Below are 13,616 nucleotides of genomic sequence, written 5' to 3' on the forward strand. Positions count from 1 at the left end.
TGGTGTGTGGGGTAAGGGTGTTGTGAGGGATGGTGTGTGGGGGTCAGGGTGTTGTGGGGGTCAGGATGTTGTAAGAGATGGTGTGAGGGTCAGGGTGCTGTGAGGGATGGTGTGTGGGGGTCAGGGTGTTGTGAGGGATGGTGTGGGAGTCAGGGTGTTGTGAGGTTCAGGGTGTTGTGAGGGATGGTGTGAGGGTCAGGTTGATGTGAGGGATGGTGTGAGGTTCAGGGTGATGTGAGGGTCAGGGTGATGTGAGGTTCAGGGTGTTGTGAGGGATGGTGTGAAGGTCAGGGTGTTGTGAGGTTCAGGGTGTTGTGAGGTTCAGGGTGTTGTGAGGGATGGTGTTGGGGTCAGGATGTTGTGAGGGATGGTGTGGGGTCAGGGTGTTGTGAGGGATGGTGTGGGTGTAAGGGTGTTGTGAGGGATGGTGTGGGGGTCAGGGTGTTTTCAGGGATGGTGTGGGGTTCAGGGTGTTGTGATGTGTGGTGTGGGGGTCAGAGTGCTGTAAGGAATGGTGTGTGGGGTCAGGGTGTTGTGAGGGATGGTGTGTGGGGTCAGGGTGTTGTGAGAGATGGTGTGTTGGGTCAGGGTGATGTGAGGTTCAGGGTGTTGTGAGGGTTAGGGTATTGTGAGGGTCAAGGTGAATTGAGGGATGTTGTGGGGTCAGGGTGTTGTGAGGGTCAGGGTGTTGTGAGGGATGGTGTGTGGGGTCAGGGGGGATGGTGTGTGGGTCAGGGTGTTGTGTGGGGTCAGGGTGTTGTGAGGGATGGTGTGTGGGGTCAGGGGGGATGATGTGGGGGTCAGGGTGATGTGAGGGATGGTGTATAGGTTCAGGGTGTTGTGAGGGATGGTGTGGGGGTCAGGATGTTGTTGGGGATGGTGTGGGGGTCAGGGTGTTGTGAGGGATGGTGTATAGGTTCAGGGTGTTGTGAGGGATGGGATGGGGGTCAGGGTGTTGTGAGGGTCAAGGTGATGTGAGGGATGGTGTGGGGGTCAGGGTGTTGTGAGGGTCAGGGTGATGTGAGGGATGGTGTGGGGGTCAGGGTGTTGTGAGGTTCAGGGTGTTGTTAGGGTCAGGGTTTTGTGAGGGATGGTGTGGGGGTCAGGGTGTTGTGAGGGGTGGTGTGGGGGTCAGAGTTCTGTAAGGAATGGTGTGTGGGGTCAGGGTGTTGTTAGGGATGGTGTGAGGGTCAGGGTGTTGTGAAGGATGGTGTGTAGGGTCAGGTGTTGTGAGAGATGGTGTGTGGGGTCAGGGTGTATTGATGCGTGGTGTGGGGGTCAGAGTTCTGTAAGGAATGGTGTGTGGGGTCAGGGTGGTGTGAGGGATGGTGTGGGGGTCAGAGTGCTGTAAGGAATGGTGTGTGGGGTCAGGGTGTTGTGAGGGATGGTGTGTGGGGTCAGGTGTTGTGAGAGATGGTGTGGTGGTCAGAGTGCTGTAAGGAATGGTGTGTTGGGTCAGGGTGTTGTGAATGATGGTGTGTGGGGTCAGGTTGTTGGGAGGGAGGGTGTGTGGGGGTCAGGGTGATGTGAGGTTCAGGGTGTTGTGAGGGATGGTGTGAGGGTCAGGGTGTTGTGAGGTTCAGGGTGATGTGAGGGTCAGGGTGTTGTGAGGGATGGTGTTGGGGTCAGGGTGATGTGAGGTTCAGGATGTTGTGAGGGATTGTGCGAGGGTCAGGGTGTTGTGAGGGTCAGGGTGTTGTGAGGGATGGTGTGGGGGTCAGGGTGATGTGAGGTTCAGGGTGTTGCGAGGGATGGTGTGAGGGTCAGGGTGTTGTGAGGGTCAGGGTGTTGTGAGGTTCAGGGTGTTGTGAGGTCCAGGGTGTTGTGAGGGATGGTATGGGGGTCAGGGTATTGTGAGGTTCAGGGTGTTGTGAGGGTCAGGGTGTTGTGGGGGTCAGGGTGTTGTGAGGGATGGTGTGTGGGTCAGGCGGTTGGAAGGGATAGTATGGGGGTCAGGGTGTTGTAAGGGATGGTGTGGGGGTCAGGGTGTTGTGAGGGATGGTGTGAGGGGTCAGGGTGTTGTGAGGAGTCAGGGTGTTGTGAGGGATGGGTTGAGGGGCAAGGTTGTGCATTGTCTTCTCTAATATAGCGCTATTTCTTTTCTTGTACAATAAGGCATTTATTTATATTATTGTTACCTTGAACATGTAGTGCAATTGATAATAATGTACAATATATTGTGTATTGTAGTGTATTACACTGCCAACTTTAATGGATGTAATGCACTTTATGGCAAAGGTAATGCCATCATTAGTGTGTACATGTTTTATATACTCAAAAGCTGGTGTTTTTTTGGATAAATTTTCACCATTTCATTTAACCGGATTCCCGATCGATGCTGGGTAAACAGGCATATTTCAAGCTATGTTTTTAACCTGTGTGTGCTTGCTGTGCTGCTGCTGTGGCGAGTGTTGCCATCCTGGTGGAGACCAGATTGTGGGGACAACATCCCAAGACCCAGCACCAAAAGGAGCAGTTGACTGGATATTGATGAGAGCTTGTCCAGTATATGGTAGAAGAGACTTGTGATTTGAACCAATGATGTTAAATGGGTTTGTGATTAGAACCAGTGATGTTTAATGGGTGTGTGATAAGAACCAATGATGTTAAATGGGTTCGTGATAAGAACCAATGATGTTTAATTGGTTTGTAATAAGAATCAATGATGTCAAATTGGTTTGTGATAAGAACCAATGATGTTTAATGGGTTTGTGATAAGAATCAATGATGTCAAATTGGTTTGTGATAAGAACCAATGCTGTTTAATGGGTGTGTGATAAGAACCAATGATGTTTAATGGGTGTGTGATAAGAACCAATGATGTTTAATGGGTTTGTGATAAGAACCAATGATGTTAAATTGTTTTGAGTATTTTATGGTGAAATGGTGGTTAACTTTTGAACATGTATTGAAGGCATCCGCAGCATGCATGTCAGTTTTATGTCAACAGTAACTAACCAGAATCATGCTTTCATGACATGTTATCGATTCCTTTAGAAATTATATAGATTTCTGATGAAACTCAGGCTACTTAATGTGTTAACTCAAATAAGAGTTTTCTCGACCACAAGCTGACAACAAATGTTACAGAGACTTCATGACTATTGTGTCTTTCTACACACCATTGACATCGGTTTTGACGTAAACCAAATGAAGTTGAGGGTGAAGGTCACTCATTTAGAAAACAGTCAGCAAATTACTGTGTGACTTTATATATTTTTGATTTAATCTTTATGATAGGAATTTGACCAAGTTTAAACAACATCGACATATGTATGTGTACAAGTTCACAATAGATCACATCAAGCAACAAGCCAAAAAACTTCAGGAAGATTTGCTTGAATGAAAAAAACAAAGCATGTGATTCCTCCCATACCTTCAAACTGGAAATGTAGATAACTTTATTATTAAGTTACAGAGCTAGTGGTTTGTTTGCAGAATTAAGTATGGTCTTAGTCCCTGCTACTGCTTTAACATGAAATATGAAATAATCTATTTTAACCATCATTACTAACAGTGCACTGGGAGTAATGGGACTGTTTTTTTTTGTCTTATAATGCAAATACCTTTCAACAAATTACAAGTCAAAATACTCTAAAATATGGCAAGTACTATTTTGACAGTATAAACATGACACCAGGCTGACATGGTAAACATTTACTTGACCCTCTTCTGGCAGGTTTAAGACAAGTAGTTACCATGGCTGCAGACATGATGCAGCAGCAGCAGCAGTATGCTTGGGGCAGTCAGTGTTGCAGGGCACTGGCAGGCTGCTTCCCACTTACAGATACATACCAGATTTACAGAATATAAGCAATATAGTTTTATGAAATCTTGTCTCCAAAAAGAAGCATGTTGAATGAGGATTGTGGATAACAGTCCAAGTACAGAGAAGATCCCTGTTAGATTGAACATAGTTTATGAATCTGTTCTAGACATCCCGCTCAATAGAAAATTTAAAGGATCGCTTGGTGAGTGTGTATGTTGTATCTTGTAGATTTAAGCGCACAATTTCCTTTGTTTGCCAGCACAACCTAACCAGCTCGAGGTTAAATTTAGTGATCCTCCAAGGGATGTCTATCTGTGGGTACAACATTGTGTGTAGAGGAGTCTTGTTGCTACAACTAACTTCATCTCATCAGCATGTTCACAGTACAAGTAGCCATTGAGTCCAGTATTGCATGATTGTTGTTGTAATGGATGTCATGAATATTTTTGGACTAATGTGTCATTCAGTGTTGACAGTTGTTTCATGGATTTGTTTCTTAACTAAAATGCACTTGATTACATAGCACTATGCACTTAAAACCTGAATATGTGTCATGAATTATGATATGATATATATTCTTGTTGCATACATTGGACTCCGCATCCTTGCATTATGGATATGATTAACTGGGAGGATACAAATAACACACAGTAGTTGTCAGTTAAACATTCATATTGTAACAGGCTCTGTCTGTTCGTCATGGTTCGTTTCTGGAACATAATTCATAAACTGTTCAATATTTCTTTGTGAAACCTTCTATACACACCAGGCAAATGCTCCACTGGTGTCTGTATTCGTGAGTATTGTCATTTTTTAGATTATTGGGTTTCCAGAATATAACTCCTCTTCATTATTGCTGAATGAAACTTTGTATGATCATCAAAATCATACATCATACAATTCTGTAGGTATTCTGGATTAGAATTATATTCTCACGGCAAGGGAGTTAACTGACTATAAAAGTCCAGTTTCCACCTTTGCCAAACTAGGCTGGAATTTCATGGACGGTCGTTGCGCCACCAGTGGCTATTATGAGTTCTATCCCTTTTATGTCCCTTGTACTGACCAAATTTGACCTTTCATATCTGTTGCATTTGCTTCAAACAAAGAAATTCATGACCGTATGTCACAAGTGTATAGCTTTTCCACTGTTAAATGTTGGGCATGTTTAAGGCTGGTAGAAAATGCCTTGATTATACCTCTAGGTCTTGATGTCCCTCAACTTTCATCAATGCAGATATCATCAAGGAGTCAGAAAAACTTCTATTGTAAGACTGATGTATTACCATCGCTGAACTTGAAGAAGACACAGGTCTGAGCAATGAATCCATTGAAATCATTATTCATGAACATTTACAGATGAATAAGATATCTGCTTTTTGGGTGCCAGCATTTCTAAATTCTGATCTTAAGGATAAAAGAACTGACGTTGCCAGAGAAAATTTAGAGCTAATTGGGGATTTCATCAAATTCATAAAGAGATTAGTAACAAGTGATGAAACCTTGGTCTACCACAATGATCCTGAGTCAAAAAATCAATCCATGGAATTGCATCATTTCACTTCTCTGGCACCAAAGAAATTCAAGTCTTCCAAGATCAGTGAAGAATGTTATGGCCACTGTATTCTGGGATGCAATGGGTACAATCCTCGTCGGTTACTTAGAATGTCGAAGGACAAATACCAGTAACAGTGCCTACTACTGCTCATTTGCTTCACCACCTAAGAGATTTTATCAAAGAAAAGCGGCGAGGAATGCTGACTGCTGGAGTTCTACTACTTCATGCCAATGCCTCTTCTCGCACCTCTCGACTTGCAAAGGCTGCTGTGTGACAATGTTGGTTCAAAGAACTTCCTCTCCCTCCATACTCGCCATATCTGGTACCAAGTGATTTCCACCTGTTTCTAAACTGAAAGAACACCTTCGTAGAAAGCCCTGTGACGACAACAATGACCTCAAAACTGTTGTGAATGGACTTTTCAGGCTGGCTTCAGAAAACTTCTTGCTGACTGGAATTGAAAAGCTTCACTATCGCTATGAGAAGTGTATTGAAAAGCAGAGAGATTATTTTGAAAAATAAAATTAAAAATACTTTCACAATTGTTGGTTTAGTTTGTTTGGCTTCAAACCTTTTGACCAGCCCTCATAAAAGAACGGGTTTTTCATGACAAAGTGCATCGGATCACTTGAGCACCTTGATTAAAAACATAATAAGATTTTTGCGTCTGTCGCCATGTTCGTTTATGAGTCAGAATTTTTATTGGACTATGCATGAACTTGTTAGTCCAGAAAAATATAACTCAGAAATTCCAGTCTAGTTCGGTTTTTATGGTCAAATAACTCCCTTGCCTCAGAAAGATAGATTAGAAAAGCTCCCCCCCAACTGCCTTGTTGACTGGTTTGATTGTGTCACTGCAGCTTATGAAATTGCTGGGATCACCATCATATGGATTGGATATTGCTTAATCAAACAAAGCATCATACATTCATACATAATATATTATATTTATCTGTTATTATGCTTAATAATTTCTAAAATAATATACAATCAAATGTGCGCCTGGCAGTAGCTCCAGCATTAATGAACATATGTGTGATGTGTCAGTGACTGTTGCAGGTCCATGTGTCTGGCGGTCAATCCAGCACCAGCATTAATGAACGTGTGTGTGATGTGTCAGTGACTGTTGCACGCCCATGTGTCTGGCAGTCGCTCCAGCACCAGCGTTAATGAACGTGTGTGTGATGTGTCAGTGACTGTTGCACGCCCATGTGTCTAGCAGTCGCTCCAGCACCAGCATTAATGAACATATGTGTGATGTGTCAGTGACTGTTGCAGGTCCATGTGTCTGGCGGTCGATCCAGCATTAATGAACATATGTGTGATGTGTCAGTGACTGTTGCAGGTCCATGTGTCTGGCGGTCGATCCAGCATTAATGAACATATGTGTGATGTGTCAGTGACTGTTGCAGGTCCATGTGTCTGGCGGTCGATCCAGCATTAATGAACATATGTGTGATGTGTCAGTGACTGTTGCAGGTCCATGTGTCTGGCAGTCGCTCCAGCACCAGCATTAATGAACGTGTGTGTGATGTGTCAGTGACTGTTGCACGCCCATGTGTCTGGCAGTCGCTCCAGCACCAGCGTTAATGAACGTGTGTGTGATGTGTCAGTGACTGTTGCACGCCCATGTGTCTAGCAGTCGCTCCAGCACCAGCATTAATGAACATATGTGTGATGTGTCAGTGACTGTTGCAGGTCCATGTGTCTGGCGGTCGATCCAGCATTAATGAACATATGTGTGATGTGTCAGTGACTGTTGCAGGTCCATGTGTCTGGCGGTCGATCCAGCATTAATGAACATATGTGTGATGTGTCAGTGACTGTTGCAGGTCCATGTGTCTGGCGGTCGATCCAGCATTAATGAACATATGTGTGATGTGTCAGTGACTGTTGCAGGTCCATGTGTCTGGCGGTCGATCCAGCATTAATGAACATATGTGTGATGTGTCAGTGACTGTTGCAGGTCCATGTGTCTGGCAGTCGCTCCAGCACCAGCATTAATGAACGTGTGTGTGATGTGTCAGTGACTGTTGCAGGTCCATGTGTCTGGCGGTCAATCCAGCACCAGCATTAATGAACGTGTGTGTGATGTGTCAGTGACTGTTGCACGCCCATGTGTCTGGCAGTCGCTCCAGCACCAGCGTTAATGAACGTGTGTGTGATATGTCAGTGACTGTTGCAGGTCCATGTGTCTGGCAGTCGCTCCAGCACCAGCATTAATGAACGTGTGTGTGATGTGTCAGTGACTGTTGCAGGTCCATGTGTCTGGCAGTCGCTCCAGCACCAGCGTTAATGAACGTGTGTGTGATGTGTCAGTGACTGTTGCAGGTCCATGTGTCTGGCAGTCGCTCCAGCACCAGCATTAATGAACATGTGTGTGATGTGTCAGTGACTGTTGCAGGCCCGTGTATCTGGCAGTCGCTCCAGCACCAGTATTAATGAACGTGTGTGTTATGTGTCAGTGACTGTTGCAGGTCCATGTGTCTAGCAGTTGCTCCAGCATCAGCATTGATGAATGTGTGTGTGATGTGTCAGTGACTGTTGCACGCCCGTGTGTCTAGCAGTCGATCCAGCACCAGCATTGATGAACGTGTGTGTGATGTGTCAGTGACTGTTGCAGGCCCGTGTATCTGGCAGTCGCTCCAGCACCAGCATTGATGAGCAGCTGAGTGAGTCAGCTGGGGATGATGATCCAGTCCAGTCCCCCACCACTCCTGGGAGCCTCCCTGAGGAGAAGGTGCCCCTCTGAGCTATGCTGTGCCATACATCCTCTACACTTGGCATCTTCCAGATTCTCGCTAGAATAACCCACTTTACAAAGCAAACACATTATGTGTATGATTGATTTACTATGAGACAATATATAGCTCAATTATTTCAAACTGAGGAGAAGTCGTAATTAGGCCATTTTCTTTTGCTGAAAGTACATTCATTTTCCCTAACTAAAGATTTTTTGTTTGTTTTAATGCTGTTAAATTAAATGTGTGCCTCTTTAAAATCTTGCTTGTTAGTAGGTTTGTTTTAATGTACTAGAACCTAATTCAAGACCTTTGGGAAGAATGTGAAACAAGTGCTGATAATCAACACATTTTCAAAATTACAAACACAAATACAATGTAATCCCCTTTTCCCCCACCCCTCTCCCTCGCCCTCACACCTCGCCCTCACCCCTCGCCATCCCACCCCCACCCCCTTCTGTTTGCGGCCCAGAAATCTGTAAAAGAAGAGGCATAGGCATTAAACTTATGAGATAATTGTATATTTCCACAAGTATTTTATGCACTTATTGCTATTGATTTCATATAGAAATGTAGGATTTGCAATTAGTAGTAGATGCTGTCACATTGTATGTGTCCAACTGAAATGTCAGTATTAAATGTGTTTCTGCAGGATTTCCATTGGTATGGTATTCGTGTTGAAGAGGTTCTAAAAGCAATATTATAAACATAATGAAAATACAGTGTACATACTGTGTTTCAACATTTGCTTCACATATTTAACCCTAAAAAGAAACACTTTTGACTTTGGCTTATTTCCACACTGAGCTTATGTGAAATTTCTTTTCTTACTGTTTCTTCGAAGTTGCTAATGTCCTTTAAATTTTCTTATATTGTCTGACCTCACTAGGGTCAGGTGCTAGTATGTAACCATGGCAAGATGCTAAATGTCTCAGTTCAAAGGTTGATACCACCTCACAGATTTGCTGAAAACGCAGATGTGTTGGAATTGGAGATGAGATGTATGTGGTGGTTCCTGTGCCACACTGATGACTGGTCCTCTTCTGTAAATATGCTTTGAACTGTATGAAATTATACTGCCAGCCATAACAAGCATTTTATCTTTCTCATTTCTACATTCATTGTTGACAAAGCACAGTGCTTCTTGATGGGCTAAGTGTGTTTATTGGTGTAGATGGGCAGATATTTCTGATTCAAGAGTATGCATGCATTACCCATAAATTGTAACTCTTGTTCATGTGAGGTGAACTGCACACGGCCTTGTGTGACATTGTTATCAAACCCATTTCTATGTGTTTTTGTCACAAGTATAGTAAATCAAACATATTTATTTTGAATTACCATGATAATTTATGTTATTTACACTATTTCCTTTAGATGATTCCATGATGTTAATGGATGTATGTTAAATGTCCTCACTGGATGCAACTGAGATATCCTCTGCCACATGTATATGGTGCAAAATGTATATTGGAATTCTGTCATGTGATATATAGATGTTGTAGATATGTAACTGGGAATATGGTTCATGTTGCATGACTTCCAAATGTCATTCATGATGCTTCACCAAAGTGCGAAATGTTGCTACTAATCACTGGAAAGTATGACAGTGAAATGCTACATCTGACTGGGAGAGGGAAGACAGTAAGTACTTGTATAATACTACAAAACTGATGATAATAACAGTTCAAGACAGTGTTCTTTGTGCCCTATATCTGCATGAGTGTTAAAGCATTTGATATTACTTTAGTCATGTTGAGTACCTGTGAACCAAGAGACTGTTTATACATACCTATGATGTGTCCAAGCTGTTGATCTCAGCTCCTGTAGCCATTTATGAGCTGGCAGCTGAAGCCATGTCATCTAGGGAACCAGAAAGACTTGTGTACCCAAATAACATAATGTACGAATAACATGGGAATCAGACTATGTTGGCAGAAACAGCCTCATGTGTGGCTTATTCCCTCATCACCTGCTTTAGGGGGCCTCATGGTTCACAGGTACTGCCTCAAGTAAGACATTCCAGGTGTGAGAACTAAGTCTCACCAAAAGAGGACAACTTTGTCTTGTGGCCTATGTGGAATAAAATGTTGCAATATGTTCTTGAATTGTGAATCTGTTTTACCTACAAGAATGCATATGGAATAGGGAACAGTAACACAAAATCCTTTGAAACTTTCTTGCATAAATAATGAAAATATGGCCTCAAGTGATTAGAAGAGCACCTGTCCAAATATGTTATATCAGGGCGTGTCAACTGGGTGTAGGTGTGGACGAACCTAGTAACGTAATCAGGGTGAACCAGGATTCAAGCCCGTGGTCATAGGTCATATTCTAACCCTGAAACCACTCAGAGTAAAATTTATAGGTGTTTTTGTCCTGGAACATCTGGGGGGCATCCAGAATCATCCATGAGAGTCCGGGAGGTTTCATCAGACGTCCAGGAGTTAAATAATTCAGTGCAGTCAGTCAATAAAACATATCTTTCTCAGTTTGGTATGATCGTAATATCCATGTTAATGGCGTACAAATAAGTAAAACACAGCCAAAAATAACAAAAAAATAAGTGCAACAAAGCAGACCTAATGGTAATTACAGACAAGTTTGTTTAAGAAATGTTTATTTGTTAACGCTACACTCGGCAATATTCCAGCTATATGATGGCGGTCTGTAAATAAACAAGTCTGGTCCAGACACTCCAGTGAGTGACATCATGAACAACGATCTACGCAATTGGGATACAATGACATGCATTAAACAAGTCAGCGAGCCTGACCACCCAATCCCGTTCGTCGCCTCTTACAAGCATAGTCGCCACTTACAAGAAACATGGGTTGCTGAAGACCAATTCTGACCCGGATCTTCATGGGTCGTATGTTAAGTTTTGTTTGTTATATTCCAGCTATATGATGGCAGTCTCTAAATAATCGAGTCTAGACCAGACAATTCAGGGATTTACATCATTAGCATCAAATTTACATTGTATCCTCCAAAGACTAAGTGTCGACCACCGTGTCAGTTGGAATAAAATAAAATTGCATTTCGTATGCAGATTCAACATTTAAAAAGAATTGTGGTGTATGTAATAGTAATAGCACTTTATTTTAATAAGTTCAAGAACACGGGTAGAATACATAGAATACACTTTATTATTTAGTATCATTCTCCCAGTTTTTCCCCAGACGTTATTTAGTAGGACTGCTTGCAAAGACAGAAACAGGCTCATCTCCCACCATTTCCTCAAAGCTTGTAAAGTCTTAAAATTTTTTATGCATAAATGATGATGCAATTCAATGATTGTCATGATTTGTATTAGAAGAATCATCAATATTAATTAATAATGGATAAAATTTACTATAGCCCACGAGGATATTGGAAAGGTATAGGAGCAATACAAAGATTAGCCACTGCGGCTTAGGTATCTAAAGATGTGGCCAAGGATTGGCTAAAGAAACAAGCGATGTAGCAAATAGACCTACCGGGGTACTGGCACCGCGTTATATCCTGAGGAAGAAGTTTGATATTTTTACAACGAATGAAGTTCATCAAGCAGACCTCTTGTTTCTTCCCCATGATAAGGTAAGACGCAAAACATTTAAATACGCTTTAACCGTAGTGGATGTGGCTAGTTGCTACAAGGAGGCTGAACCATTAACCTCGAAAGATTCAACAGAAGTAGCTAATGCACTGAGTCGCATATATAAACGTGGACCACTAAAATGGCCCAAGTTATTTCAAGTAGATACTGGTCGCGAGATTATGGGATCAGTAACTAAACTGTTAACAAAGCACGATGTCACAATCAGGCGTGGTGAAAAAGAGGCCCACCGTAGTCAAGCTATCGTTCAATGATTTAACTGGACATTAGCGGAACGTTTGTTTTGATATCAGTATGGGATTGAAATGAAATCAGATCTATTAAGATCAACCGAATGGGTGACACGATTATCAGCTGTTGTATCAGCGCTGAATAATGAAGTAATGAGATTAATCGGGAAGAACCATCCAATGCGATTAAAATGAAATCTGTGACTTCCGAATCTTCAGCACCGAGGAGAGGCAAAGAACAAAAACTACCGGATAGGGTAAGCGTAAGATATTTATACCAGCCCAGTCAACTCGAAGGAGGCCAACGTCGTGCAACCGATCCGATTTGGTCCTTTAAGATATAAAACATTAGTCAGTTGGTTATGAAAGAAGGAGAGCCTATTCTTTATTATCTTAAAGATGGACCGGGCAGGGGATATGTACAAGAAGAGTTGCTCATAGTTCCCAGCGATACAGTATTACCACCCTAAGTAACCATAAGCATAGGTAGTTACACCATCCTTATCAATCCATCTCTTTGTATCTAAGGGGGATAATGCTGTCTTGTTCATTCTTAATCCATATATCCTGTGATTGTCACTTCTGAAAGTGTTCATCTCGTGTTTGAATGTTCTACCATTGAATAATGCTTCTTTATACTGTTCGTGTTTGATATGCTTTTTTACCACATACTTCTTAACACCCTTAGCTTTTCTTATCTCCCCATTATCAGACTTATTTATAGAATACATCTTAGGTCTTAATCCTACATACTCCGCTATAGGGGTTCCAGCACATTCATCCTTCATCTTACCTAACACCTTTTTATTTACTACGCTGTGCAGTGGATTATCTTTTGGGTAATCGCTCGTGTCGTACATATTTATTTTTTCTGCCATATCTTTATACACATCCTCAGTTTGTATTTCCATCAACAAAGAATCTGTGTCGGTTTATAACACCTCGGATCTATCGCCGTATTGCTTCTCAAGTTTGTTGTAATAAAAGTCATACATTAAGTGTTTTGACAAGTCAAGAATACTCATAACAACGTACACCAGTCTGGTGAATTTTATATTACTCTTCTGCATATGTAGTGCGGCTAAGTCCTTACCAAATATCTTGCTTCTGTTAAAAGCCGGACTGGCTATAAGTTTCCTGAGTCTTTCTTCCTCATTAGATCTGTCTAATTTAACATCAACACGCTTCCTTAGATTCTCCATAGTTTTACCAAATACTGAGTTATTCATGAGCTTATACAGGTTCTTTTCGAAATTGCTGGTAGCCATCTTTCTTAAATCTGTGTTCAGCCTTATATTGGGCTCCATCCAAGGGCTTTGATCAAACTTTAGAACTCTGTGTATTTTCTTTAGTTTCATACCTAATGATAGATATAACTTGAGATTTCTATAGTGAACTATATATTTTGTCTTATCCATCAAATTTGGTACAAGTTTTTCTACGTTAGCTAACCTAGTATTACCAATCAAGGAGTGTTGATATTCCGACATCCAATCTTTATTAACCATTCTTTCGGGAGCTAGCGGATAACTGTTATGGTCTTTGTGCAACTCTTTTGGATATTCCGAGTCAACTTCTGGTATGTACCCTTTATTCGCAACGGAATCTGTGGGGATATCATTCACATCGACCCACTCAAAACCACCCATGGGTAAAGGTTGACTCATAGCCCATCCGTACAAATTGTTGGCGTGGAGATATAATATGTGCATATCAGGTT

At 42.1% G+C, this 13,616-nt stretch overlaps 1 protein-coding gene and 2 long non-coding RNA genes across 8 annotated transcripts in view; all 3 read left to right on the plus strand.

Annotated features, from left to right (window-relative positions):
* Positions 1-10,168, plus strand: part of LOC124136464 (tumor protein D54-like) — a 48,991-nt gene extending 38,823 nt beyond the window's left edge. For 3 of the 6 annotated variants that reach the window (XM_046502385.1, XM_046502380.2, XM_046502383.2), the window contains 2 exons: positions 3,936-3,971; positions 7,951-10,168. In XM_046502385.1, coding sequence (XP_046358341.1) covers positions 3,936-3,971; positions 7,951-8,079 — 165 coding nt within the window. In that variant the 3' untranslated portion in view covers positions 8,080-10,168. Of the gene's footprint in view, positions 1-3,935; positions 3,972-7,731 lie in introns of all 6 variants that reach the window. The other 3 variants (XM_046502382.2, XM_046502384.2, XM_046502381.2) reach the window with 3 other exon arrangements.
* Positions 785-3,832, plus strand: LOC125380986. Its single transcript, XR_007221568.1, has 2 exons — positions 785-1,054; positions 1,089-3,832. It is a non-coding gene; the product is annotated as an uncharacterized LOC125380986 (long non-coding RNA).
* Positions 3,978-7,544, plus strand: LOC125380985. The gene is made up of 2 exons (XR_007221566.1): positions 3,978-7,226; positions 7,294-7,544. It is a non-coding gene; the product is annotated as an uncharacterized LOC125380985 (long non-coding RNA).
* Positions 10,169-13,616: the final 3,448 nt, after the last annotated feature.

The sequence above is a fragment of the Haliotis rufescens genome, unplaced genomic scaffold, assembly GCF_023055435.1.
Source record: "Haliotis rufescens isolate VD_foot unplaced genomic scaffold, xgHalRufe1.0.p SCAF_1, whole genome shotgun sequence".
Taxonomy (NCBI): Eukaryota; Metazoa; Mollusca; class Gastropoda; order Lepetellida; family Haliotidae; genus Haliotis; species Haliotis rufescens.